Source organism: Heterocephalus glaber, unplaced genomic scaffold (genome assembly GCF_053883595.1).
Source record: "Heterocephalus glaber isolate CG9 unplaced genomic scaffold, H.glaber_assembly_v1.0 deba00001610, whole genome shotgun sequence".
Classification (NCBI taxonomy): domain Eukaryota; kingdom Metazoa; phylum Chordata; class Mammalia; order Rodentia; family Bathyergidae; genus Heterocephalus; species Heterocephalus glaber.
The window spans coordinates 22,479,352-22,506,037 of NW_028258381.1; the positions used below are offsets into that span (position 1 = coordinate 22,479,352).

At 55.7% G+C, this 26,686-nt stretch overlaps 1 protein-coding gene across 3 annotated transcripts in view; it reads left to right on the plus strand.

Annotated features, from left to right (window-relative positions):
- Positions 1 to 24,476, plus strand: part of Srrm3 (serine/arginine repetitive matrix 3) — a 55,475-nt gene extending 30,999 nt beyond the window's left edge. The window contains exons 4-16 of one of the 3 annotated variants that reach the window (XM_087196290.1): positions 4,323 to 4,454; positions 4,528 to 4,608; positions 5,069 to 5,098; positions 5,521 to 5,583; positions 5,708 to 5,743; positions 7,388 to 7,438; positions 7,965 to 8,069; positions 8,316 to 8,493; positions 19,494 to 19,849; positions 20,307 to 20,531; positions 20,728 to 20,865; positions 21,299 to 21,396; positions 23,040 to 24,476. In XM_087196290.1, the coding sequence (XP_087052416.1) occupies positions 4,323 to 4,454; positions 4,528 to 4,608; positions 5,069 to 5,098; positions 5,521 to 5,583; positions 5,708 to 5,743; positions 7,388 to 7,438; positions 7,965 to 8,069; positions 8,316 to 8,493; positions 19,494 to 19,849; positions 20,307 to 20,531; positions 20,728 to 20,865; positions 21,299 to 21,396; positions 23,040 to 23,101 (1,555 nt within the window). In that variant the 3' untranslated portion in view covers positions 23,102 to 24,476. The remainder of the gene's footprint in view (positions 1 to 4,322; positions 4,455 to 4,527; positions 4,609 to 5,068; positions 5,099 to 5,520; positions 5,584 to 5,707; positions 5,744 to 7,387; positions 7,439 to 7,964; positions 8,070 to 8,315; positions 8,494 to 19,493; positions 19,850 to 20,306; positions 20,532 to 20,727; positions 20,866 to 21,298; positions 21,397 to 23,039) is intronic. The other 2 variants (XM_021254439.2, XM_004840093.4) reach the window with 2 other exon arrangements.
- Positions 24,477 to 26,686: the final 2,210 nt, after the last annotated feature.

Here is a 26,686-nt window from a genome sequence, read left to right on the forward strand (position 1 = left end):
TCATAGGCCCCTTCCTCACACTCTGATTAAACCAGAGAAATACATAGTGCTTGGGGTACTGCCTGACACCTGGGTCAGCAGTTATCATAAAAGGCACCTGCTGGGGATTTAGCTCAGTTGTTCCTCTGCCTGTCTCACAAGTGCAAGGTCCTGAGTTCGATCCCCGGTACCAAAAGAAAAAAAGAAAGAATATATGACATAAGAGGCACCACATCACATTTTGGCCTGTACTGGGAGGTGCTAAAGGGGGGGCTCCAGGCCTGATTCATTCCTCTCCCTGACCCCAGCCATGCCTGGCCAGCCAGCAGAGTGAGTGCACAGGAGAGGGCAAACCCTTTGTTTGGAATCCCCTTCTGTTGGACCCATCCATCTGTCAATTGTCCATTATGCTCCTGGCTAATGGGAAACAGAAGCAGTTAATTAACAAAATTGCTGGCATGAGGCAGAGCAGTCTTTATCTGGGTCGAGACTCTGCCATGATGGCAGGTCCAACTTGTGTCCTACAAGGGCTTCATGTTCCACCTCAACAAGTCCTTTGTCCCTTTGCAGTGGTGGTCTGTGCCTACTTTGGCCAGCTCTGCAGGACTCAATTTGTTTCAAGATGGGGTGACACCTCCCCTACCCATTCCACAGAAGTGATGAGGAGTCCCCAAGATAGCAAGCATGAACTTGAGAGCATAAAATGTTAAACAAATCTAAACTCAGCACACAATAGCATCTACAAAGCGGGCAAAGGGGTAAGGGGTGTGGCTTGGTGTAAAATGCTTGCAAGCAAGCATGAAGCCCTGAGTTGGAGCCCGAATACAAAAAAGTAAAAAATTAAAAAATAAAGTAGGCAAGGGGCAACTGGGTTAATGTCTGCAGCAGGGAGGTTCAGCCAGTAAATTTCAGGGCTGTCTTGTTTGCATGTAAATTGTCAAACCCAGCTGCATAGCTGAATTTATATATCTTGCTCAAAGGTCCCAATGCTATAGGGGCTGTGTCTTTCCATCTCTGGGCCACAGTTTTCTCATCTATAAAATGCGGGTAGCAGTTTCTCTAAATCAGGAAGTGGCTATAAATGAGATAGTGAACTGCAGAGAACCATTTAAACATTAGAGAGCAGAAGTCTTAGTGATGTCATCCAGGAGAAGCAAGACAGAACCCAAGGTTCTAGCCCTGGGAGATACCACCCCCTTCCCCACACCGAAGCAGATGTCATGATACCAGGAGCACAGAGCCAGTGAAAAGGAGGTGGGGTTTCATTCAGTTGTAGAGCAGGTGCTTAGCATGCTTGAGGACCTAGGTTCAGTCTCTGGGACAGAGAGGGAGAAAGCACAAAAGAGCCCTCAGCCTCTAATATTCCCAGGGTGAATATTATCAGAAGGACCAGGTGTGGTGGTGAATGCCTCCCAGCACATGGGAGGCTGAGGTAGGAGGATTCCTGCAAGTTCGAGGTCAGCCTGGGCTCCACAGTGAGTTCAAGGCCAGCCTGAACTACATAGGGAGACCTTGTCTCAAAAAAAAAAAAAAAAATTACCAGAAGTCCAGAGCTAGGAATGTAGCTTAGCTTAGTGGTAGAGACTAGCCCAGCATGCATGAGGCCCTGGGCTCATTCCCCAGCAAAGGAGGAGGAGGAGGAGGGCAAAGAAACCAAAGTTTCTGAAATCTTGTACCTTCTTCAACTCTAGTCTGTCACTGGAACCTTAAGCCTATCTTTCAATGCTCCTAGCAGACAAGAACCCTCCAGTAGGGGCAGAAGAATGAGATCCTCTCCAGGAAGATAGACTTGGGGGCGGGGGGGGGGGTGTAAAGAGGCAGGGAGTTTGGTCCCCTGGCCACAGAAAAGAAAGATGTGTCTGGGGGGGTGTGACCAGCAGATTAAGGAGGGGACAGAGAAGGGACGGAGGAGCAGGGAAGGAGGGCTCCAAGAGAAGGGGTTTCAGCAAGTGTCTGCTTTCAGTGGCTCACCCGGGTCCTGTACAGCACCACCCAAATGGAGCTCTTCATTTAGTAAGGAACCTTCATTATTTCCATGCCAGGATAAGTTGAGGCACCCTCCTCCCACCGGCTCACCCACATGCTATCTGAGGTGCCCTTCTGTTTGGGGAAAGACTATATTTTATGTGTCAGGCATTTGTGCTGCTGAGGAGCTGTGTAGAGGATGGGGGGCAGGGAGTGCTGAACAGGCAGAGCCTGTTGGAGATTCAAGGACAAGGACAGGAGGTAGGAGGCCACCAGCTCGGGAAGAGAAATGTGGGGAAAGGCAGAGGTTTGAATGAAGGGATATGGGGGTGTCTGGCTCTGTGGGGCCCAAAGATGACATCAGTCTCTCCTCCTGTCACCCCAGAGAAACCTCCCTGCTACTCTGTGACTGCAAGGCTCTCAGGCCCACCTTGGTGCTGGGAAATGGATGACACTCTTGAGACTGGCCTCAAGGCTTCTGACCCGTGTCATATCGTGTTTGAATGATCTCTCTCTCTCTCTCTCTCTCTCTCTCTCTCTCTCTCTCTCTCACTAAATTGCCCAGGCTGGGCTTGAATTTGCAATCCTTCTGCCTCAGCCTCCTACAGTACTGGGATTACTGAAGTGCACCACGACACTTGTGCACTTGACTTTCTCTCTCTTTCTCTCTCAAATACAAAATCAGTCTCCAAATTGTTAACTAGTGTGTTCCCTGCTGGAGATTTGTCCCTTACATTCTTCTTGCCCTCTGCAGCTGTGGCCTGCCTCCCTTTCCCGTCTCTGTTTTATGTGCCAAAGCCTCTTTTCTCCCTGAAAGAGACCCCCTGCCTGATAACAGATGTGGGGTTTAGGACAACAGTCATGGGCTGAGGCTGTGTCAGGGCTTGCTTCACAGAGAGAATCTCACTTAATCCCCTGCTCAAAGCCGGGATATTGTTTTCCTCCCTGTAGAGATAAGGGCCTTGAGGCTTGGACACGTGGCCCTGCCTGGATTCGAACCTGTGTGAACCCAAAGCTCATGCCCTTAATGCTCTGCTCCATACAGGGAAGGCACCCCAGAGTGAGGGAAGTCTGCTGAGAGCAGGGCTGAGGCTCTTTGTGGGAGGAGCACTGTCAGAGTAAGACAAATGGAGGTGAAGACTCACATCCTGGAGCCAGTCACTGGAGCCGAGCCTCGGAAGGCCACTTCTAGGCTTGTTCAATTAAAAAAAAAAGAAGAAGAAGAAAACGACTGAAGTTTTGTCAGGCCTGTAATCCCAGCACTCTAGGAGGCAGAGACAGAAGGATCCCAAGTTCAAGCCCAGCCTGTGCTTGACCACTTATTGAGACTCTGCCTCAAAAATTTAAAAAAGGCTGGGGATGTAGCTCAGCGAGGAGACCCTGGGTTCAGTTCCCAGTAAAACACACACAGGCGCACGCGTGCACAAGCTGCTCAGCAGCCACTACCTTATCAAATTTTCCCAGGCGTCCTGTAACTGTTATCACTCATTTGGGAGGAGAGATCAGAGAGAGGTGTGGCAGCCCCAGATCACTTAGCGCGGGCTCACTCGAGGACAGCGCCTGATGAGGATTGGTCTGAGGCTTCAAAGCCCGGGCTCTTGCCTTAGGGGAGTTGCTGCTAGGGGGAAAAGTAAAAATAAGAAATAAAATCAACCAACCCTCTGAGAAGGGTCTGCGGGGACAAACCTCTGTGCCAGAGAATGGCTGGGGCTCCAAGGCCGGAGCAGGGACGGAAGGCGGCCGGTCCCCGCTGGGCGAAGCCCGGACTTGTGCAGATGGACCGGGAGCAGGGAGGCCGCAGTGCTGAGGCCCGCACCCTGCGCGTGGCCGTGATTGATGAGGACAGCCCGGTAGGCAGCGAGATAAGACAGGCCTCGGGCGGCTGCGGAGGGGAGGAGGGTGAGGGGAGGCTATGAATATTTCAGAGGCTGAGGCCGGGGCTGGAGGAAAGGGGGAGGGGTGGCGCACAGAGGCGGGAGGGCCAAACCGGGGTGGGGAAGGGATCCGGAGGGGATCGGGTGGGAACTTGGGGTTAAGGGACACAAGGGGCCCAGTGAGAGGAGGGGTGCCATGAGTGGGCGCGGAGATGGAGGGCACTCAGTAAGGCAGGGTGCTCGCCAGAGGGAGGGGTCCCTGAGAGGGGAGAAGTAGCAAAGGGTGAGGGCAGAGTAGGCCGCTGAACCCTCCTCCCGCCATTCCGCAAAACGCTGTCCCCGAGGCCGGGGACTTGTGTTACCAGCACCCCCTGGGGTTCCCCAAGTCTCCAGGGCTGGGGCCGCAGACCGCCCCCTCCACGGGCGCTGCGACCCCAGCCCCGCCCCGAGCGAGGACCCCAGGGCCAGGCCGAGGCGGGTGGTCAGCGTCCCTGTCGCCGGCAGCGTGGCGGAGACCCCGCGGCCGACCGAGGGCGCCGAGCCGGGCCTGGAGTACGCCTTTGACGACGACGACGACGACGGCCCGGTGGACTGTGACTGCCCGGCCGCCTGCTACCGCGGGCACCGGGAATACAGGTGAGCGCCGCCGCGGCGGTGGGGACGCGAGCGCGGGGCAGCCCCCTCACCGTCCGCGCCTCTTCTCGCCCAGGACCAAGCACTGGTCCAGCAGCTCGGCGTCGCCCCCTCCCAAGAAGAAGAAGAAAAAGAAAGGCGGCCACCGGAGAAGCCGGTGAGAGGACGCAGGGCCGGAGCGGGTGGGAGAGGCCCGAGAGGAGAGGTCCCTGGCGTGCTGGTCCTCGCCCGGCAGGGGGCAGCACGGAAGCTGCACGTATGAGCCCCGCCCCCGTCTCGGCCCTTCCCCTTGATTCCCCGCCCCTCAATTTAGTGCCCCCCTCAGCTCCTCCCTTCCGGAAGTCCCGCCCCTCGGCAAGCCCCTCCTCTTTACCAAGGCCCCTCCCCTCATGGAGCCCCAGAACTGGACGCCCTGAGCGACCCCTTCGTTACCACACCAGGGTTTCTGCACTCACTATCACAAGTGTGAGTGCCCCCTAGAGGGGCTTTGAAGGGTCTCATCTGTAAGACTCTGTCTCATCCCTGTGTTCCCCTCCCCTGTCTTGAGTGAGACCCCAGGGCCCCAACTAATTCTGCCCAACTATCTGTCCTTCTTCCTCCCTGGCATTCACCGTCAGCAAAAAGAGGAGACTAGAGTCAGAGTGCAGGTCAGTGATGAAGGTACAGGGGTGTGCGGGGTCCGGGGGGTCTCTGGGTGGGAGACACTCCAAGGCCATCTCCTAGAAGCAGGAGGCCTGGCACCTCAGGGCCTGAACTTTGAAACCCCCAGTTGATCAGCTTTTACCCTCTGAGGCCAGAAATCCCATCATTGGAGCCTCTAACCTCTGGGTTTGAACGATCCTTGATTTCGCCAGCAAACTTGGAAGCTGGCGAAGGGACAACACAGGCAAGGCCATCAACTCCCCTTGTGGCCTTTGGTATCCCATCCTTGAGCCGCAGGTCACTCTGGGCTCCATGCCCTGAATCCTCTTCTCAGCTTCCATACCGCAGGCCCTCAGGGTTCTCCAGCTGTTCCCAGCTGCACCCCCAAACCCCAGCTCACTAGAGCTGCTTCCTCCTCTGTCTGCAGCTGTGGGAGCGCCTCACCTCTGCGCAAGAAGAAAAAGAGCATGAAGAAGCACCGCCGAAACAGGTACCCACTGGGCCCTCTCTCCCTGTGGCTGCTTCTCCCTCCCATGGGCCAGGACTCACTGGGTCCACCCATGTCCCCAGGGCTACCCAGGCAAGCTCATGAGAGCTCCTTTGTCACCTTACAGGTCCAATTCTGGGTCCCGGAGGAAGAGACGGCACAGGTGAGCAGTGCCCTGCAGAGCAGGTGGACAGAAGCTAGGTTCCCTTCAGGGACCAAAGCCCACAGGAAGCAGTAACAGGAAGGGCTGTTTGAGAGTCTGGCCCAGCTCTGTCCTCCAACTCCAGGGACTGAGCCCAGAAGGGAGAGGGGAGGAGCATGCAGACCAATGGCTCCAACCCTTGCTTGCCCTAGAAGTCTGCCCTGATGTGGGGGCCCCAAGGACACCACGTGTCTAGGAGGACAGTGTTTGTGGAGGTGCCATCAGGGCCCCAAATTTGCAGGGAAGAGGCATGGCAGCCAGAAGGGGCTCGTGAGTTGGGGGATCCGTTGGTAAAAGGGAAAGCAGGTTGGGGTAGAGGTAGAGTTTCTGGGGTGTGGGCCGGTGCTAACCTCTGTCAGGCCTGACTGCCCAGCTAGGAAACCAGCCTCCCAACCTCCACCCAGGTGGGGCTCTAACCAGAACGACTTATTCAGGGTAGACTAGGGGATGGGAGACGCGGAGGGGAGAGGCCTGGCAGAGGCCAAGGTGGCCAAAGAGAAGCAGGGGGGTTCTGTGAAACTCGGAATGACGGTACAGAAGTTGTGACATCCCCAGGCACCCTCCTAGCAGCCCCGAGGAGGGGCAGAGTCCCCACTGCCTTCCCTGCCGTGGGAATTTGCCACAGACCATTTGCCAGTTAGGGGAGGAGCCTAAATAAACATCCAAGCCTGCCCCTCCAATTTCCCCCAATTTCTCACCATTCTCCCTGCCTATTCCTCCGTGTGGCTCCATACTGCCACCCAGTGGTCACCATGAGGTTGCACAGACCCTCTGGCCTACATGCATGAGACATCCCTGAGTCCTGGAGAGGACCTAGAAGTGGCTGGTGCCACACAAAGTCCCTGGGGAAATTGAGGCACAAAGAGGACAACACGAGTTCCTTTGGCCTCCCAGGCCTGCCCCTCATTCACTCTGCTCCTGTGGGAAGCACGTCTCAGTTTCTTTGCATTGCTTTGTTTTGGGGTCAGAAAGACTAGAAGGGATCTGGTGGCACCAGGGAGGATGGGGCTGAGAGGTGGCATCAGGGAGGTACTGGGGGAGAGGGAGACCTTTCATGCCTATCAGAAGCATTTTGATCTTTCTGTCAAAGGCACAAGGTGCTGGGCTGCACAGCCTGCCCAAGAGAGCTGTATGGGATGGGGTGGGCAGCTTTGGGGACAACCCCCCCAAATATGGATCCTTCTAGAAGAGACACTCAGAAACAGGAGACCAGCCCGAAGAAAGGTGTTTCTTTCCCAAAGCTCTGATGAAGTGGCCCAGGATGAGTCACAGGCTAAGGAGATGAGACACAGGGACTGAATGAGGGGTGGAGCTCCCACAGGAGCTCATCAGGAAGCCTGTCCCAAACCTCCCTTTCTAGCTGGCCAGAGGAGGCGAGGTGTGAGGGTGCTGGATCTGCAAAAAATCGCCTCTCCCCTTCCTTCTGGGTCCTGACCACACCCTACCGGGTGAGATGGGCCAGTCCCTGGCAGCCAGGAGGCTCAGGCCTAAGAAAGGAACAAAGCTAAGTCCACCCCTGGGCACAGCTCGGCTCCAGGACTCCAAGCCACGTCCACCCCTGCTCTGCTCAGGCTCTACCATTACCGTGGTCTCTGCTTCCTGCAGATCTCGAAGCCCCAAGAGCAAAAGAAAAGAGAAGAACAAAGAGAGGAAGAGGTGAGCATCCTTCCCGAATCCTCCAACAGCAAACCCAGCCTTTTAGCACCCCAGAATCTGACCCTCAAAGATAGGTCACTTGTGTCCACCTGGCCCAGATGGAAAAATTAAGACCCTAAGAGGAAGTCCGGAACCCTCCGGAAGCTGGTGGCAGAGCTGAAACTGGAACCCAGGCCCCTCGCCTCCTGGCCTGAGGTCATTTCCGGCCAAGTCCTAGTGACTCTCCTGCCCCCTCATCACAGTCATGAGAGCACTAGGCAATGAGGTCTTCGGAAGTTGGGCTATGGAGAAAACAGCTAAAGGCTTGTTCTCCTGACTTTCACAGATGACCTGTAGGGAGCTAGGTGCAGCTGGGCTCTGCACCCAGCACCAGCCCCGTTCAGGGTCATTTTGTAGGAAACTGGGGGGGTTGGGGGCGGAAGTGACCTCCATCGGGCCTTCATGGGACCCCTGTGGCAGGTCAGGTAACCTCAGGGGCCAAGGTGGGCAGAACTTAGGTACAGGCTAATTCCCTTCCCTACACCAGGCCTCACACAGAGTCCCCAGGCCAGAGGTCCCACCGGCACAGCAGCGGCAGTTCCCACAGCCCCTCGCTGTCCTCCCACTACAGTGACTCCGGATCACCCAGCAGGTAGGCTGGGCCCAGAGACAGCTAAAGCTGTGCTTCCGGTCAGCCCTTTTTACTTTTTGAGGGGGGTTGCAGATTAAGCACCCCAGGGGCTGGGGAGTGGGGCTGATGGCGTGTTGGTGCCCACCTGGAGGAAGAGCTCCCCCAGGCGCCGCAGATCCTGCATAGGAAGTCGAGGCAGTGAAGGGACGGTGGTTGGGGGGCTGTCGCCGACTCCCCCATCCTTCCGCACCGCCCCCCCCCGCCCAGGCTGAGCCCCAAGCGCCGAGACGATGGGCGGAAGACGGGCAGCCAGCGGTCCAGCGGGAGCCGGTCGCCTTCCCCGTCGGGCGGCAGCGGATGGGGGTCTCCCCAGCAGAACGGCGGCAGCAGGCAGTGGAGCGGAGCGCACAGGGGCCGCCCGGGCCTGGCGCACAGCCCGCCCGATGTACGTACGCTTCGCTTTGCGGAGGGTTCCCGCGCCGAGCAGGAGGGTGGGTCGCCGGAGGGGCCGGGTCGCTTCCTCCTCCCCTGCGCCCGCCGCTCACAGGGGAGTCGCCAGGAGGGCTCGGTTGTTTGTGCCCACCTGGCCCTAGACGCAAGGTGAGGGGGGCCTACAGGCTTGAGCCACCCTCGAGCTTGGCCAACTGAAGGCCAGAGAGGGGCTAACCACGGGGATGCTTAGTTGGGTACTGAGCTGGGAAGGGACCAAGGTCGTCTCCTGCCTTCCCCCCGCGGGCACATTAGGGGGAGCTGGACGTGGACATCGGTGGGAGACGCAGTCAGGAACTGGAGTCAAAAGACAGGGGCTCCCTTGGGCGCCACGGGGTCCTGAGCCTTCTTCTCCCCAAGTCCTTGCTCCTCCTCTGAGACCCTCCCCTCTCCCACCCTCCTACTGGCCCCTCCCCCTTTCCCAGGTCCCCTCCCCCATCTGAATCCCCGCCGTGCGGAAGAGCTATTTCTATTTCTCGCTCCCCGGAGAATCCGTCCTGTCCCGGGCGCGCACTGCCCTCACTTGGACAGACCTCTCAGCCCTGGCGCTCCACTTCCCACGGCCCTTGCCTCCGAGAGGACCACTCTGTGTGTCCACTCCCATCTAGGCCGGGTTGGGAGTTCCACACCCACACCGCCCCCAAAACTGTCCCACCCACCCTCCGGGAGGGCGTTACCTCGAGCTACAGGCAGGTGGTGACCAAGAGCTGGTGGTGGAAGGGGGCTGCTCAGCCTTTCCCCGGGCTGCTGGTCGCACGGTGAGGATTCAATTTGCAGACCCCTTCCGTCTGCTAATCGCGGGGTGCAGGATTGAGGCCCTCAGACGGGGCGCTGCAGAGCTGGCAGGGGCGCTGGCTGGATTTAGGGACTTGGGATGGAGGGGCTGGCAGGTTCCTCTCCAGGCCTCCAGATTGTCCCCAGAAGCCTCAGCCAGGAGGGGAGAGCCGCCCCTCCCAGAATTTAGGTCACAGCAGTGGACGTATACATGCTGGTCAGTTTCATTTTGATTTTTGGCTGTTTCCTTTCACTCCCTTTCTTTTCTCAAATATCCTTACTCCCGTGGCCTCAGAGAGGAAAGTCAAGGGCAGCTGACAAAAGGTTCTGGTCTCAAGGTTAATCTTAATTGGAGGACATTGTCCATTTGGACAGGGTGCCAGTCCCTGGGGTGGCTCCTGGCTCCAGGGACAATGGTTGGGCCACATGAGGAGGCTCACACTAATGTCCCAGGTCCGTCTTGGGGGTAGGAGTGGGCATACAGGATAGCTGAGGACGGCCGTGGCATGGGCTGGTGCCACAGGCTCCGGAGCGGATGAGCAAACCCAGAAGAGAGTGTGGTGACCCCCACTCACCTGGGCACAGAGCCCTGAGGTCACAGAAGCCCAAACACCTCTTGAGCATCCCACCCTCCTGGGGCCTCCAGAGACTGCAGGTTCTCTTAGCCAGGGTGGGGATTAAGTTCCTTCCCTGACCCCGGGGGTTTGAGCAACTACCCTCTCCGTGGATAATCTGTCCTTTCCCTGGCACTGCCCTTGCTTGGACAGGTGTCACAAAACTACTGTTCCAGGGCCGGGCATTTAGCTCAGTGGTTGCTGCGCCTGCCTTGAAAGCACAAGGTCCTGAGTTCAATCCCCACTACCCAAAAAAGCTACTGTTCCAACAAGGGACTTGCACATGTGCAGACAAAGACTACAGCATCTAGGCAGATGTTCCTTTAGTGAGTCTGTGGGCCAGAGGACTTAGCCCCCAGCCTCCCAAAATGGGGGACCCTACTGTGACGTAGCCCTGGGAGTTTTCCAGGAAATAGCACTCTGTTACTCCTTTCTCCAGGCCTTGGCTCTAAATCATATCCTAAACGGGGGGGGGGGGGGGGGCTAGGAGGTCTGTGACCTTGAACATCTAGGTTTCTAACTTGCGCTCCACACCCTCTCTCTGCCTGAAAGACATTCAGAGAAGTTATATTAGGCCAAAGAGGTGACATGGGAGACCCGGGTATCATTGACTTCACAAAAATAATGTCTTTGGGAAAAAATACTGGGGGTGGTATTCTTGGACACTACCTTTTAAAAAAAGAAAAAAGAGAGAAACAAACAGAAGAAGAAAAAAAAAGAAAAGCTCAACATTTTTAACCCCGTCTATGTTTTTGTTTGTTTTTTAGCCTCCCATTTGAAACGTGGTAATATTGTGATTCCATTTCTTGTTTAGCCGGCAAGGGAAGAGGGTGGGGAAGTTTGTGTCATTTTTTTCCTGTTATTTTGTTTTTGTTTGTATTTCTTTTCCCTTATTTTTTTTTTTCCTTTTGTAATGTACAGAAACTATCTCTCTGGGGTTTTTTTCTACCTTTGTGTCGTTCTAGAATTTTGCTTTTGTGTGTTACTGTGGGAAACTTTCTTCCTATTGCAGAGATGGGTTTTGAATTTCAAGTGAACATTAATCATATCCATATCTCTACACTTACTTTTTTTCCTTTCCAATCAGAATTTAAAAGGGAAGATGACTTTTAAACAGAAATGGCACCCACACCAAAAACTCCTGCCAGATCGGCCAGGCAGCCACTGGAACTGCCCCAACTTTTAAGTTAACCAAATGCATGCTTTGGAGTCTTGCTATAAAGAACCTGGGCAAGAAGCTGGGAACTGCAGGGGACCATGGTTAGGCCACTTGCTCTGGGTAACTCGGGGAGCTTTCTGGATCTTGCTGTGACTCCTTGATCAGCTTAGTATAACATGGCTGAGCATGGTGGGGACAGGGACAGGGACAGCCTGCTCAGCCCCTTCTTGTTGCCCTCAGCTCCCCGAAGAGAGATCTAAAGGTGCCTGAGAGGGTTTAACTCAGGTAAAGGCTTCAATCCAGATACTCTAGGTGAGAGAAAATCCCATCCCAGCCTTGATCAGGCCAGTGATGTGGTGACCCCCCCCCAAAAAAAAATTCTAAAATGAGCTCCAAAGGGCTTTCTGGGTTCTGTTGGTTACGGAAGGAAGAACTACAGTTCAGAGAGGGCAAGTGACTGGCTCAACATCACACAGCTCTTCAGAGGTAGGTCAAAAGCAGACTCCTGGGCCAGGGATGTAGCTCAGCAGTGCCACAGCTGCTTGGCAAGTGCAAGGTCCTGCATTTGATCCCCAGTACCCCAGCAGTTTGACCTCAAGACCCTCTGTGGAGAGGTAGCAAATGGAAAGAAAACACATTTCAGGAGCTTTAAGCAAGAAGTCAAGGATTTGGGAGGAAGAGAATGCTGGTCTCACTCCTGCTTTCCACCTGGGCCTCTCCGGATGTGTGTGGCATGCTTCCAGCTCTCTTGGCTCCCTGTATCGGGGCCTGCCACACTGAAAGATGGGGGTACAGGCACCCCCTCTGTGCCTCAGTGATGGAGGGAACTTGAGCCCTCACAGCTCACAGACACAGGGAGAAGAACAATGAAGCACAGAGAGGGAATAGAACTGCTCAAGGCCACACAGTGTGAGATGAAAGAACAAAATGCTGAGCGGGACTGGACATGGTGGTGCTCGCCTGTAGTTGAAGCTACTTGGGAGAATGAGGCAGGAGGATTGTCAAGTTAGACCCCAGCCAGCAACTTAGAAAGACCCTGCCTCAAAATAATGAAACAGATATGGGCCAGGGGTGTAGTTGAGTGTGAGACCCTGGGTTCAATCCCTAGTACTGAAAAGAAAAAAAATGGGAGGTGGGCTGATCAGGGGACCTCATGGGACAGGTCCCTCCATCCAGTATCACTCAAAACCTTTGCTGGCCTCCCTGCAACCCGTGAGCACAAACATGTGCTAGCCTTGCCTGGGAACGTACAGTTTGCCCTCTTAGAGGAAGGGTCACCCGCCTATCCTCCACCTGTCCCTAGGGTCACAAGTGTCTGGAGAGAACTGAGTGTGTCACTTGCTGATAGAGCTCTTGGTGATGGTGGCCGAGAAGGCTCAGGAGCAGAACCCTGGGCTGTCTGTGACCCAGAGGTCATCATATGACCCGCACCCTAGGTGACCTGCAGAAGAGGTGCTGTGGCCCTCCCTGATCTGCCACTGGGCCTCCCTCCCCTCTTCCAGGAAGAAGCAGTGGCCACAGCTGGAGCAGAGCAGTCACACCAGGAGGGAACAGCTTGGCATTTCTCCCAGGATGCTCCTCTGCTTTCCAGGGGCAAAACAGATTAATTTTAACTGGGCATGGTAATGCATGCCTATAATCCCAAGCACTCTGAGAGGCTGAGGCAGGACGGTGGCAAGTTAGAGCCCCCCCCCCCCAGCCTGGGCAGCTTAGCAAGACCCTGTCTCAAAATAAAAAGTGGGGAGCGGGGGATGGGGCTTTGCATGTAGGCCCTGGGTTCAATCCCCAGTACCAAAAAAGAAAAAGAATTTTGCTCAAATTATGTGGGAAAGGGAGTGGGGCTGACCTGAGGCAGCAGCCGCACTCCAAACTGAACTGGTGGTTGTCTTCCCCTTTAAATGCAATTCCCCTCCCGGCCCATCTGTCCACTCTGATTGGCCTTGTTTAAACAGCTTTTCTCTCCTTTCCTGTCTGGGTTCATTGTCTATTGCTTCTCTCTGCTTCTCTCTCTCTCTCTCTCTCTCTCTCTCTCTCTCTCTCTCTCTCTGTCTCTCTCTGTCTGTCTCTCTGTCTGTTTCTGTCTCTGTCTGCCTCTCCCTCTCCCTCTCCCTCTCTCTCCATTTCTCTCCTTGACATGGGCTTCTCTCCCATGCTGCCAGCCTCTCTTTCTTTACCCACCTGTGGTTCTGCCTCCATCCGCTGCTTCCTGCATGCCCTCTGGAGGGTTTCTGTTGTGTTAAAAAAAAAAAATGATAATAAGGAAAGCTTGGCTTACTGGAGCCTGTGGTTAAAAAAATTTTTTTTAATTAAAAAGTGAACAAAGCTGGCTGGGCAAGAGCTTCCTCCCATCCCTGAGGTCAAAGCCATGCTGGGCCCTGGCTGCCCATCCGCCGGCTCGGCTCGGAGGGGGAGTGCAGCTTCCAGCGCTGTCTTGGCCCCACCCTGCCTTCCCAATGCGGAGACTTCTTTTCTTTTTTATTATCGCATTCCTGTCCCTGACCACTGAGAAGGTAGGTATCCCAGCTCCGCTGTGCGCTCGCTCCCATCTCAGATAAGCCCCGCCACTCTGCTTGGTTTGAATGTGGTCTTCTTTCTCTCTTTCTCCCAACCTTGCTCTGGTTGGTTTTTCTCTTCCTCCTCCCTTTTCTTTATTCCTTTTTAGTGATGACTCATTTGTAACTTTGCACTTTCTCCAAAATGAGCTACCAAGCTGTGTTTCTTGGTTTGTTGTTTGGTTTTCTTCACTCCACCTCCCTCCTCCACCCGCCCCCAACTTTTCTGGTTCATCTTTCTGCCTCGCCTCTCCTTCTTCCTCTTCATCCCCTTGTTCTCCTCAGCCCCAAGCCCTCCCTCACTCCTCCTCTTCCTCATTTTGTTCATTTCTATGTGGTTTAGCATCCCAAGTTTGTGTCCCCTCCTGAACTGTATGCTCCAGTTGAGCCGGTTTGATTTCTGTTGTCTTGGAATAGCTGCTAAGCCCCCCGCCCTTCATCCTTCCCAGCCCTGGGCTTTGGTCACCCCCGGCCCCCAGGGCCCACCTGGGCAATAGACAGGGGTAGAGGGGCCGTGCAGGGCCTCCAGCCCTCCGGATCCTGGAGGAAGTTCTGGCTGAGGTCAGGCACAAGGCAAGAGTCCATTTCCCCTCTCTGGGACTGATAGTGCCAGGCTGAGCTCAGGGCTCAGGGCAGCTCCTTCCTGGCAGAAGGTCAGAGCTTGGATGTGGGCCCTGCAGGGATGCGGGCACCAACTGGAACCAGGACTGAGCCCCGCAGTTCCATCTTTGGGGAAGGATGGTAGGAAGTGAGGTCAGGAGCAGCTGCTGGACTTTGAGGGTACCTGGCAAAGTCTCTGCGGGATGGAGTAACTCTTAGCTTCCCTGCCCCTTACCTGGGCCACAACCCAACCTGGACAGGGGCAGCTCTAGCCCACTCGAATCCTTCTGTCTTCTGAATTTAACCAGTTTAATGGTGGCATTGGTGCAGGAGAATCCAGAAGGAACAGTCAGGGGGGACCAGGGTCCCTCCTGAGACAGAAGCAGGTTTAAGTCCTAAGAATTCTAACTCCCTGCACAGTGCTAGTCTGACCACAGTAAGGCTACTGGAGTCAGGGGTAGACCCTTGGGACCCCACCTCCCCATCCCTGCCCTGTTAACTATATCTTGTCCCACTGGGGAGCAGCTACCAAAATGCAGCATCTCAGTGGGCCTCTGTCTTCAGCTTTGAACAGAGAAGGCTGGCTTCCCCTCCCCATCCCATGATAAGGCCAGGGCAAGTGCTGGGAGCTGAGGAGCACACCCACTCTGAACATCCCCCAGTCCTGGTTGTGCTGGGTAGGAAACTGGAAGTTGTTCTTCAGAGAGGGAGAAGTTCTCCTAGGCTTCGGGGCCAGCGTCCCAGCCTGATGGAGGCCTGAGAGGACCTGGAACCACACAGATGGGATTGCAGACACTGAGCTAGACAGACATGGAGATGTCTGAGCTTGAGCTCTGGGGGAAACAAAGCCAAAGCTTCCCAGGTGCTTTCTTGTCCTTGTCCTTGTCCTTCGGAGTACCAGGGTCAGTTAAGAACACTATTCCTTTCCACATTCTTCCACTGACTTTCCCCCTTTGACCCTCAAATTTTCTGAGGGGCTCCTGGGAGCAGGACTCAGAGGCAGGCAGGGTCCCTCATTCATCACTCACACATTCATTCATTCACACATACACTAGGCAAACTTGCTGAGCCCCTCCTGAGTGCCCTGAGATGCGCAGGCTCACCTGGGTTCATGGCCCCAACACTAAGGCTGAAGGACTCACAAAGATCCTTCAGGGTGATGAGGGGAACCGAGAGGGGGGCAGCTCCTGCTGGTGGCAGGAGCCCAGCTCCAGCATGGCCTGGCTCAGATTCCATGTGGAAGGAAGGGACGAGGTGCTGTGGGGTCACCGAAGAGTGAATCTGACTCAGCCCAGAGGTCAGGAGAGGCTCCCAGGGAGGCAAGCGGGAGCTGAGGGGAGAGAGGAGACCCCAGGCACCAGCCCAGCTGGGTGGGAAGCTTGGGATCCAGGAAGGAGAAACTAGAGTCACAAAGGGCAGGCTTCCTGGAGGAGACAACGGGAGGTCTCTGGGCACCACCGTCCTGCCCACCTATGGATCCTGGTGTCCGATCTCCAATCTTCCTTCAACCCTGGGAAGAATGGGACCCAGCCAAGCTGAAGATGAAGCTTAGTTTCTGGCAGGATCATGGTGACTCTTTTCTTGAGACCTTTTGGAGACATGAGGGGAGGACATGAGGTTAGCCCTAGGAGTCTTCCCCCAGGGAAGGCTCTATCTGCCACCCTACCCAGTGGCACCTTTCTCCCATCCTCTGTCATCCTGAGCCTTGGCCAATGCTCTTAGGGTGCCCCAGGTCTCCCTGCACTGCCCTGACCCTATTAGTCTGTGAGGCCACATGCCTCCTAATCACTTTACGAGCCAACCCAGCAAAGGTTCCAGTTGTTCCCATTTTACCAATGGGGAAACTGAGGCCCCCAGTGTTAGCTCCCTTCTATAAGGTATAGTAAATTGAATCACCTTGAACCCAGGCTGTTCCATTTTGCCAACTATTATCACAGTGGGTGAGAGGGCAAGACAGGTGGTGAGGGGGAAGGGGGGGGGGAGCTTGGACTACAGGACAAAAGACCAGGCAAGAAGAGGCCAGCTCAGGACAAGGATCTGCCCCAGGGTCTTGGACCTCAATGCCTGGGAGCAGTACTATGATGAGGGTGTGCAGCCATCCTCCCAGACCCTTTCTGTTCCTGAAACTGTACCCTACTCCCAGCCCAAGATAGTAGGAAGTCAACAGGGCTCTGCATGTCTGCGGGAAGGAACAACAGGGCTCTGGTCTTCCTCCTCCTACTGCTGGCCCCTTCCCTGAGTCAGAGGTTGCTGGCTCAGCCAGGCACAGTGGGGCGAGTGTGTAATTTCAGCTACTCAAGAGGCTGAGGCAGGAGTATCTTGAGTTCTAGGCCAGCCTGGTCAACTTAGAGAGACCATGCCTCAAAGTAAAGTAAAAATTAATGTGGAGGTACAGCTCTGCGGTAGAGCACTTCCTTAACATGCTCAAGGGGCTGGGTTCAATTTCCAGTACCAATAACACTAATAGTAATAATAATGATGAAGCTGGATTAGAACAATGGCTCACATCCGGGTTTGATTCCTAAGGGTGGTACTCTGCCTGCTCAACTTGCTGCCTCCTCTGAGCAGAGCAGCAAGCAGACTTCTTAGGGCTGGGGATCAGAGGTGCCTCGCCTACCCTGCAACCACAAGGTCCTGAGTTTTATCCCCGGTACCAAGAAAAAAAAGCAAGCAGACTTCTTAAAGGAGGTGGCTGTGCACACTTGTGGATTACTATGCATTGATTCCCAAGCCCTCACCTGATAACTGTTTGCTTGGCATTTTGACCACCCAGGGCATAAGACAAACTGCAAATGTGAGGATCCCAGAGAATCTCCCTCATGTGCCTCCTCCTGAAGGAAGAGTGCTGAATGAGAGAACCTAGGGCTGGGTCTTAGGAGCAGAGAGGCACTGGCCACCTGTCAGGGGACAGCTAAGGGTCTCCTATCAAGAATGAAACTGCCATCTCAGAGGGACCTCAGCTGATTACCCAGCCTTTAGCTCCTGGCATAGGGTGAGGGGTGAGCCGGGGAGCAGGAATGTCAAGACTGCTCAGAGGGCACCATGCCACCAGGTTACATCCACCCTGCCCACTTCTGCCTGCCTCTGCTGCAGTTGAAAGCACAGAGCACTCCTGGGATAAGTCTTCGTGACCCCATTGGCTTTGGATAGTGGCTCCCACCAGCTCTGGCTGGCACTCATTGGCTGCTTCAGCCACCAATCGCAAGCCAGATGTGCTTTTCCACCAGTAGGGCTCACTTCTGGCTCTACATTCCTGCCTAGGCTCTAACTGGGTTTGGGAGGTCTGGGCACAACTTGCCCTGCTAAAGCACCCAGGGCCATACCAAGGGCAGTGCTTCCATTTGTAGCAGTAAGGTGCCCTGAAGGGGCACAGAGCCTACCGAAACAGGTTGGTCTAAACGCCAACCAGCTTCTAGGACTTCTGGTTGGCCCCGGCCCCTGTGAGAGCAATTCTTTCTTCCTCAGCAAACAGTATTGAGGCCTTACTAGGTATCATGTTGTATGCTAAAGCCAAGCAAATGGTGCACACCTGTAATTCTAGATGCTTGGGGGGTTGAGGCAGGAGGATCACGAATTCGAGGTCAGTCTGAACAACATAGCAAGACTCCATCTCAAAGAAAAACAAAAAAGTTCTATCCTAAACTGAGGTTACAGAGCTGAATCAGACACCAGATTTGCCCCAGAGATGACCTAAGTCAAGTTGTTGGTGCCTGGGGAGGTGGGGGGGACAGAACTATAAACAGATAAATGTCATCAGCTTTTACTAGATGGGCATTCAAAGACAGGAGGGTCAGTTCCACACAGGAAGAGGGAAGGGGAGGGTGGTCAGGGAGCATGCAGAGAATCCTGGAATATGTGCCCCGGAAGAGACATCAGGAAGCAAAGGCCAACCCACTCTTTATGGATGGGGAAACTGAGGCCCACACTGGGGAAGTGACTTGGGCAGGGTCCCTTGGTGAAGTAGTGGCAGGGCTGGATGGTACCATATGCCCTTTCTGGTTTTCGGTATCTTTATCCCTGTGTCCTAACTCCACTTTCGGAGAAAAAAAAAAATTGGCATCTTTATCCAGTGGTCAGCCAAGAGTAACCGGCTCAGGCTCCAGGAGCCGGGCTCTGCTGATCCTCCTGAGGCAGAGGCAGCGTGGCCTCCTTTCAGGCCTAGAATGGGGTGGTTGCGTTTTTCTCTCTCTCTCTCTATCTCTCTTGCATTTTTGTGAATCTAATGATGAACTTATGCTACCACACTTTTCCCTTCTCTTACACACCTTACCTACTAAAGGAGGAAGTGCCACTTTATTGGTAAGTGGACGTTAACCAAGAGGGACCTAAAAAAAATCAGAACTTTAAAAAAAGAAAAGAAAAAAAAAAGAAAAGAGAGAAACAGAAAGACAGTCGGGTGCTACTGGCAGCTCCAGAGCTCTCTGCAGGGCCGCAGAACAAAGAAAGAAAAATATTAACAGAAAAAAATGTCAGGTTTCCCAGAAGATCATTGTTTTTGATTTTGGTATCTAATGACATTTGTGGATTTTGCTTTGTTCTTTTTTTTTCTTTCTTTCTGTTTTTTCCTCCCTTTCTTCGGTTCAGTTTTGAGTTCAGTTATCCCGCCCCGCCCCACCCCATCTGTGTGCCGTGTGACCCTCTCCATCCCCTCTGCCTAGCCCCTTGCGCTGGGGGGCCTGGCCTGGTGGGCTGGCCCTGGCCGGGCCTCCCGGTGCCGCCCTCTCTCTTCTCTCTGCCGGGAATCGTCCATCCCACGCGGGGGGGCCAATGCCAGCCCCGGTGCCGTCCTGGAGCCCCCCTCCCCTGCAGCTCCCACCCCACCGCTCCGTCCCTCTTGTGTTTTGCATGCCGAGAACCTTTTGCATGAGCTGCACTGTTGAGGCCAGAAAGTGAACACTCAGGAGAGGCAGAGGCAGGGCAGGCGCGGGGAACCGTGTGCGCGATGCTCCGGGACTGGCAGCCCGCGGCCCGGGCCCGGTGAAAGCCCTCTCTCCTTTTCTCCCCCCACCCCACCCGCCCGCTCTCTCACCCAATCTCTCGCTCTTTCTCTGCTCTGTCCTCTCTGCCTCCGACCTTTCCTCTCGGCTTCTCTTCTCGCTGGCGCTGTCCCTGCCTCTCCTCTCTCTGCGTCTCCTCCTCTTCTCTGTGTCTCAATCTCTCTCCATCGCCACTTCTCTGCGCTCTGTCTCCCCGGCCCATCCCTGCCCGTCTGTCTCTCTCCGCCCCTCCGTGCCCTCTCTGCCTCTCTCCCCGTCAGAAGCCCAGCTCGCCCTCGCCCAGGGCCCGCGACAAGGCAGCGGCCGCTGCACCCACGCCGCCCACGCGGGGCAAGGACAGCCCGAGTCCGCGCTCGGCGCCCTCGTCTCAGGGCCGCGGAGGTCGCACGGCGGGCGGGGCGGCCAGGCGGCGGCGGCGGCGGCGGCGAAGGCGGCGATCTCGGTCCTCGGCTTCCGCTCCCCGCCGCAGGGGTCGCCAGCGCGCCCGGCCCGCGCCTCCCCGGGACTCTTCCCGCTCGCTCAGCCGCGCGCGCTCCAGCAGCGACTCCGGCGGAGGCGCCCCGGGCCCCGGGCCCGAGCCGGGCTCCGAGCGAGGCCACTGCGGACACGGCAAACGGTGAGCCCGGCTGCTGCCCGCCCCCATGGCCACCCCCCCAGATTCGCGCCCCCCATCCCTCCTCCCCACGAGTTCCCCTCCCCCTACTGGTCCGTGTCCTCCACCGATCCCTCCTCCCACTTATCCCAGCCCCCAGGAGTTCCCTCCCCGACTGGTCCCCACCCGCTACTGATGCCAACCCCACACGGACGCACTGTCCTCCCCTGTGCTACCCACATTGGTCCCTCTCCCTCCATTGGGCTCCCCTCTGGCCAATCATTCTTCTTCCACCCCAAAGAACACCCTTCCTCCACTGACCCTCTCCCAAGCCCTCTGTCCCCACCAGGCTCCGGCCCTCTGCTCACTTTCCCCGAAGCACGCTCACGCAGCCAGCCCCCTCGCGGGCTCCTCCCCCTCTTACAAAGCTCCTCCCACACTTCCCCCTTTGCTGAGTCCCCTTCGCGTAACCCTCCGCCAGGACGAAAGAGCGGCCCCCGCGCGCACGCCCGGCCAGCACCTCGCCGTCCCCGGGTCCGCACGGCAGGCACGGCGGTCCGGAGGGTAAGAGCTCGTCGCGCAGTCCTGGTCCCCACCCCCGGTCCTGGAGTTCCAGCCGATCGCCTTCTAAATCCCGCTCGCGGTCCCCAGAGAAGAGGGCCCGCAGCCCCAGCCACTCACCATCGCCCAAGAAACCCCTCGGCCGGTGAGTGCGCCCCACCCCGCCCTCCCGACCCTGACTACACAGAGGACCGCGCCTTCTGTGGGGTTTCGGAGACCCCGGCCTCTAGGGGGCGCGCGGCGGGGACCCCGGCCTCTAGGGGGCGCGCGGCGGGGAACCAGGCCAAGGATGCGCGCTGCAGAGAGCCAGGCAGTGTAGCTCACCAGGGCCAACCCCGCAGGGACAAAGACAGCGAGGGCCGCGCCAGGCACGCCGAAGCCGAGGCAGCCCGCACCCGGCGCCGCTCCCGTAGCTACTCCCCCATCCGCAAACGGCGCCGCGACTCGCCCAGCTTCATGGAGCCGCGGCGCATCACTAGGTAAGGAGGGGCGCGGGGTTGGGGAGGGCTGGGACAGGGGCCACTGATCTAATTCGGTGACCAGGGACCTCACGGGGTGAGGTTTCGCCGGGCCAGGGACTTGCGTCGGGCGTTCCGGAAGGGGGGTGGGGACCGAAGGAGAGGAGGTGACACTCAGGGAGGAGAATCGAGACCAGTAGGGCCAGAGCAATAGGACTGGGAGGTCAGGGGGTCGAGGGGGGGTGGAATCAGAGGCCCTAACGAAGGGAAGGTCCCCAATGGGACCTGAAGGCCTGCGGAGGGAGGGCGCTCTGTCCTTGGGTATGGATGGGCGGCAGCAGGCCGGGAGCTCAGCCCTGGAAGATTCCAGCCATCCCTCTGGAGCGCTCTCTCCCTCCCTCCCTCCCGCACTCATCCCCGGACAATGACGTCTCCTTTTCTCCTTCATCTCAAGGTCCAGACTGCTGAGTGGCCTGTGGCCAGCCTGGGGGCCAGGTGGACCCCTATACACAGGCTGCTGGGGAGATGAGCATGTGAGCTGGTCTGGCTTTGGTCAGCTGTCCATCTGTCTGTCTCTCCTTTCCTCACTAACCTCCCAGCCCCCTGGGGACTTGGAGGACGAGGCAGAGCTGTCGGGTGGTCTTGGGGGCAGCTGTCCAGGGAACCCCACACAGCCCAATTAGGTCGTGCCCAGGCTTGGGCGGAAGCCACACTGTCACGGCTTCTCTGCTAGGACTGGAGGGCTCTGGGCCTGGGTCTCCAGGTGAGATGGTGGTGCACCTTTGTGCAGTTGCTCCTGAGGTCCTGGATTATCTTTGTTAGAGGGGAAGCCACAGGCAAAGTTCTGAGCCCAGCTCTGCCGCTGTCTTGCTGGGCAACTGGGGAGATCGGTGTGCCTCTCTGAGCCTTGATGATAAGAAGCAGAGGTCCCCAGCTTCATTTCAACTCCAACAGGGTTCGGTTGTCAAACTAGGCCTTCTTAGGCCTGGGTTACAGGGGTTTCTGAGAGAGAAGACAGCATGGCCTCCTTCCCACCCCAGACCACTAAATTTGGGACACACACAGGTCACACTGCCACCCAGAGACAGCCGACCCAAGTCTTCCACCCGGTACTCACCTTAGCCCTCCCCAGGTTACCTCCTCCCACTAACGTACCCCATTTTCTTCCTCAGAATTAACCCCGAGATGGGACGCTGTAGCCCCCTTAACCACTCTCTTTTCTTTTCTCTGGATCCTAGCCTCCTGCCTTCGAACTAACTCCAACTCTGGGCCAGTGGGAGGTAGCTGAGTGAGGAGCGGGGGGCCAGCGGGACTGGGCCAGGCCTCAGGCATGGGTGGCAGTGGCCAGGGGTTTCCCCTTTGTTCCCTTTGAGATACCTGAAGAGCCCAAATCCTCCATTCCATGGGGGACAGGGAAACTGGCTGAACCATGTTCATAAATACTTCCCTATAAAGAGGCTACAAGTGTAGTCAATAGAAGAGTGCTTGCCTAGCATATGCAAGCAAGGTCCTGCTTAGCTTGGTTGATGTGAGCCATTCCTATGTAAAAGTTTCGTTGAAACCGAGCATGGCCGTGTGTGGTGGTGCACGCCTGTGATCCCAGCACTTGAGAGGCTGAGGAAAGAGGATCACCGGAAGTTCGAGGCCGACCTGGACTACATAGTGAGACCCTGTTTCAAAAAAAAAAAAAAAAGAAAGAAAAAGAAAAAAGAAACCAAGCATGATGACACACAGCATTGAAAGGCTGAGGCAGGAGGATCGAAAGAAAGTTCAAGCCCAGCCTGGGCAACTCAGCAAGACCCCTTCTCAAAATAAAAAGGAGTAGAGATGTAGCTCAGGGTAAAAGTCTGGGGGTCATTAATTCAACAAAAGCACATACCTAGGGGCCAGGGATTTAGCCCAGTGGCACCGAGCCTGGATCACAGCATAAGGTCCTGAGTTCGATCCCCAGTACAAAAAAAAAACAACACATACCCAGACCAAGCAAGGACTTGGTTTCCTTTCCTGCAGACAGGAAAAGGAAAACAAAATGATAAATGTGGAACTGGAATTGAAAAATGACTCAAATTCTCTTTGGAGAGGTGGGTGTCCCAAAAGCTGGGGCTCAAGGGAAACTGAGGGAGGAGGCCCTGGCTGCTGCTGGGATGGGGCTCAGGGCCCTGGCTGGCAGGTAACAAGCTTTTCCTTCCCTGCAGTGCCCGAAAGCGTCCCATCCCTTACTACCGACCCAGCCCCTCCTCTTCCTCCAGCTGCCTAAGCAGTGACTACTCAAGCCGGAGCCCCAGCCGCAGCCCCAGCCCGGGGCACAGCCACGGAAGCTACAGCAGTCGCAGTCGAGGGACCCGAAGCCACACACGCAGCCCCTCCCGGAGCCCCAGTCCAAGCTACCACAGCCGAAGCAGCTCTGAAAGTGGGGGCTTCTGAGCCCAGCTGGACCTTGGGGCCACCTGGCACAGGAAGAGGCCAGGCCTTGGGACTGGAGAGGAGGGCCCTGCACCCTCTACAAAGATGCCTGGGGCCAGCACGTGGGCAGATGGGACGGGGAAGACTTTGAGGGTGGGCACCCTGCCCTCAGGGAGGAGCCAGATCGAACTGCTCCTAACAGGTGCCCCCTCCCCAGCCCCACCTTGCGCCCACCTTTGTGTCCAGGGAACAAAGAGCCGTTGCGAACACTGGGAGCTCCCTGCCCCCACTTCCTGCTTGACGCCTGCTCACCCTGCTGGGCACTGCTGCCAGTCAGTGGTACAAGAGTCCTCAGTGTACTGTGACCCTTGGCCTCCACTCAGTGCACCCAGGCACACCTCAGAAGGTGCCAGGCCTGGGAGCCTCCCCTCTCCTCCTCACCCTCACTGGGCAGACGAGGAGGTGGTACAGCAAGCTGCATCAGACCCAGATGGACAGAAGAATGTCCCAACCGTGGATGCACCACCAGCCAGATTGGGGAGCTGCTCCTCTGAGCTGGCTATAGGACCCCCATGTCCCTCCCTGCCCCAATCTGGGTTCCCCAAAGCCCAGGCCAAAAGGCCCAGGGAGCTCGCTCTTGAGCCCATTTCTCCAGCCCTCATGCCACGCCCTGGGCCAAGGCTGTTGCAGCCAGGCCTGCAGCAGGACAGAAGGACAGGGGGACTGACCTCATGTGCATCTGACCCTGAGGTCCAAGGGGTTCAGGTCTGGAGGTGAGAGAGTACACGGGCCAAAACGGGAGTCGACGACCTGCAGGGCACTGGGAGGGCTGGGAGGCACGCAGTGGTCCTCAGCCCCACCAAGAGGAGGACGTCGGCACAGGGTCACCGGCACAGGACAGCATGCCGTGTGCTTCAGGGCCTGCCCGGCAGAGTGCCTGGTCCCCGGCATGGTGGGATGTGGCCGGCCCAGGCTCCCAGAGCAGGGGTGCTGCCGCCCTTCGCAGGGGCTGGCCATCAACCCCACCTCTTCTTTGGCTCCCAGCCCCCGACTCCTGGGGCCCTCAGGGATCTCACAAAGTCTTCCTTGCCCAATGGGGCAGATGCCTGGGCCCTGGTGTGGGGAGGGATCTGGGATCTGGTCCAGGTTCCCCTTCTCTCTTTCCCCTGCCCCTTTCTCCGCGGTGCGGACCTAAAATGGACTGTAATAATAAACACTCAGTGCCCGGATGGCAGGTGGTGAGACCAGGCCTCTGTGAATGCGGGCACTTGGGGAGATTGGGTCAGGTAAGACCGCTTGGGGTCCTTTACTGGGAGGACAGAAGTGGTCAGACTCCTCAGGACCCTAGGAAGAAGAGCTGGTACCAAAGAACCAGGGCCTAGCCAGGTGGTACGTCCACGCCTATAATCCCAGCATTCTGGGAAGCTGAGGCAGGAGGATTGCCACAAGTTTGAGCCCAGCCAGGGCAATATAGCAAGACTGTCTCAAGGGGTGGGAAGAGCTGGAGATCTAGCTCAGTATGAAGCCCTGGGTTCGAATCCTGAATTGTTAAAAAAAGAACCAGGGCCCAGCACACCCATCCATCTCTCTGCTCTAAGCAGTAGTCTGCAGAGCCCTCTTGCAGCTCAGGGCAGGGGACACAGGCCCAAGGACACCTTCCTCCCACAGCCAGCCTGGCGTCAGCAGGTGTGGGGACTGGGCAGAGGGAGGAGGCCATTCGGGTGCTTCAGTCTGGTCAGTGGACCGAGCTGAGGAAGTCGCTGTGAAATACTACCTGGGCCATCCTCAAGACTGGCAGAGGGAGGAGGATTCAAGAGGCAGCTGTGTGCCTGGGCTGGACTAGGCACTAGCACAGGATCTAGAAGGGAAGGTTTGACAAGTGGATTTCCTTTTATTTATTTTTAAATAGCTACTCCCATTGTATTTCTTTTATGTAGATCTAAGCAAATTACAAGTTTTTCTTTTTTCTCCTCACCTCTTCCTTTCTCCTCCTCCTTCGTCTTTCCACTCTCAGAGTGGTACATTTTAACTGTGTTTTTTTTTTTTGTTCCGAAAATCGAACTCGAGTCCTTGTGCTTGCAAGGCAGGTGGTGGAACCACTGAGCTAAATCCCTGGCCCTTAACTTAGCTTTGAATCAAGCAAAGTGTAACTTGAACATGATGGAAGCTGAGAGTCCTTAGAAGGGTGTGCACAAGCCCACAATTCACACAACACAACAGAGCTATTGGACATGACTGGGCCCTTTAGGAGCCTCTGGGTTAAGAACACTGGTTCAGCCTGGCACAGGAGGCTGAGGCAGGAGTGATACAGGGGGAATAGATGTAACTCCCAAACCTTCTAGATATCCAAAACTCAAGTTCTCTAAAATTGAAGAATGAATTCTAGGAACAACAGAAGTTAAGAATAGGAAATGTTGGGGCCGGCGATTTAGCACAGTGGTTTCACCACCTGCTGTGCAAGCACAGGGACCCGAGTTCGATACCCGGTACCAAAAAAAAAAATAAAGTAAAATAAAAATTTTTAAAAAAAGAGAGACAGAAGGGGGACTGGAAAGTGGGTGGGTTGCCCGCCCACCCTGCTTCTCAAAGGTGTTTTATGGGACAAAGCCATGAGGTGAAGCAGGTACGAAGTGGGACAAAACTTTAGTCAACCAATAAGATTACAAGTACACTCACTTAGGTAATATTGGTCCAGTGGGAAATCACAAGGTGGTCATGAGGTGGGACAAGATTATAATTAATAAGATTACAACAAGTATAGTCACTTAGGTAATATTGATTAAGTGTGCATCAAACTGGGAAGCAGGTCACATAGCAATCACACAAGGAATGAACAGGGATTTTCAGTAAGGGATGGGTCAGGGACCTTTCCTGAAAGGGATGGGTTACGGTCTTGGTCCCCCACCCAGGTAATTGATGCCCATTTAGAATGCCAATCATGGGCCGGGGATTTAGCTCAGTGGTGCCTTCCTGCCTTGCAAGCTCAAGGTCCTGAGTTCGATCCCCAGTACCAGGAAAAAAAAAAAAAAAAAGAATACCAATCACTGCTATTCGTCCCTAGGGGAAGTACATGGGTGTAGTACTTTCTCTTTTTAGGATGCTAACCAGTGAATGTGCCTCAGTTGCTTTTCTATGCTGAGGGCCCAGCTTTTTCTAACTACCTTATAATAATTTCTAACTAACTTAGCTATCTGCAATAGGAAGATGACAAATTCAAGCCCAACCTGGGCAATTTAGCAAGACTGTCTCAAAATGGAAAATAAAGGGCTAGAGACATAGCTCAGCATGAAGGCTCTAGATATAACCCCCAGTACCAAAAAATAAAAAATAAAAAGCTATTACCATGTTTCTGGTCCCAAGAATGTGTTTGGAGAAGCCCTAGTGATCTCTTTAATCTTTTACCCAAGTTCAGCAAAAGTAGGCTTTGGGCCAGTCACAG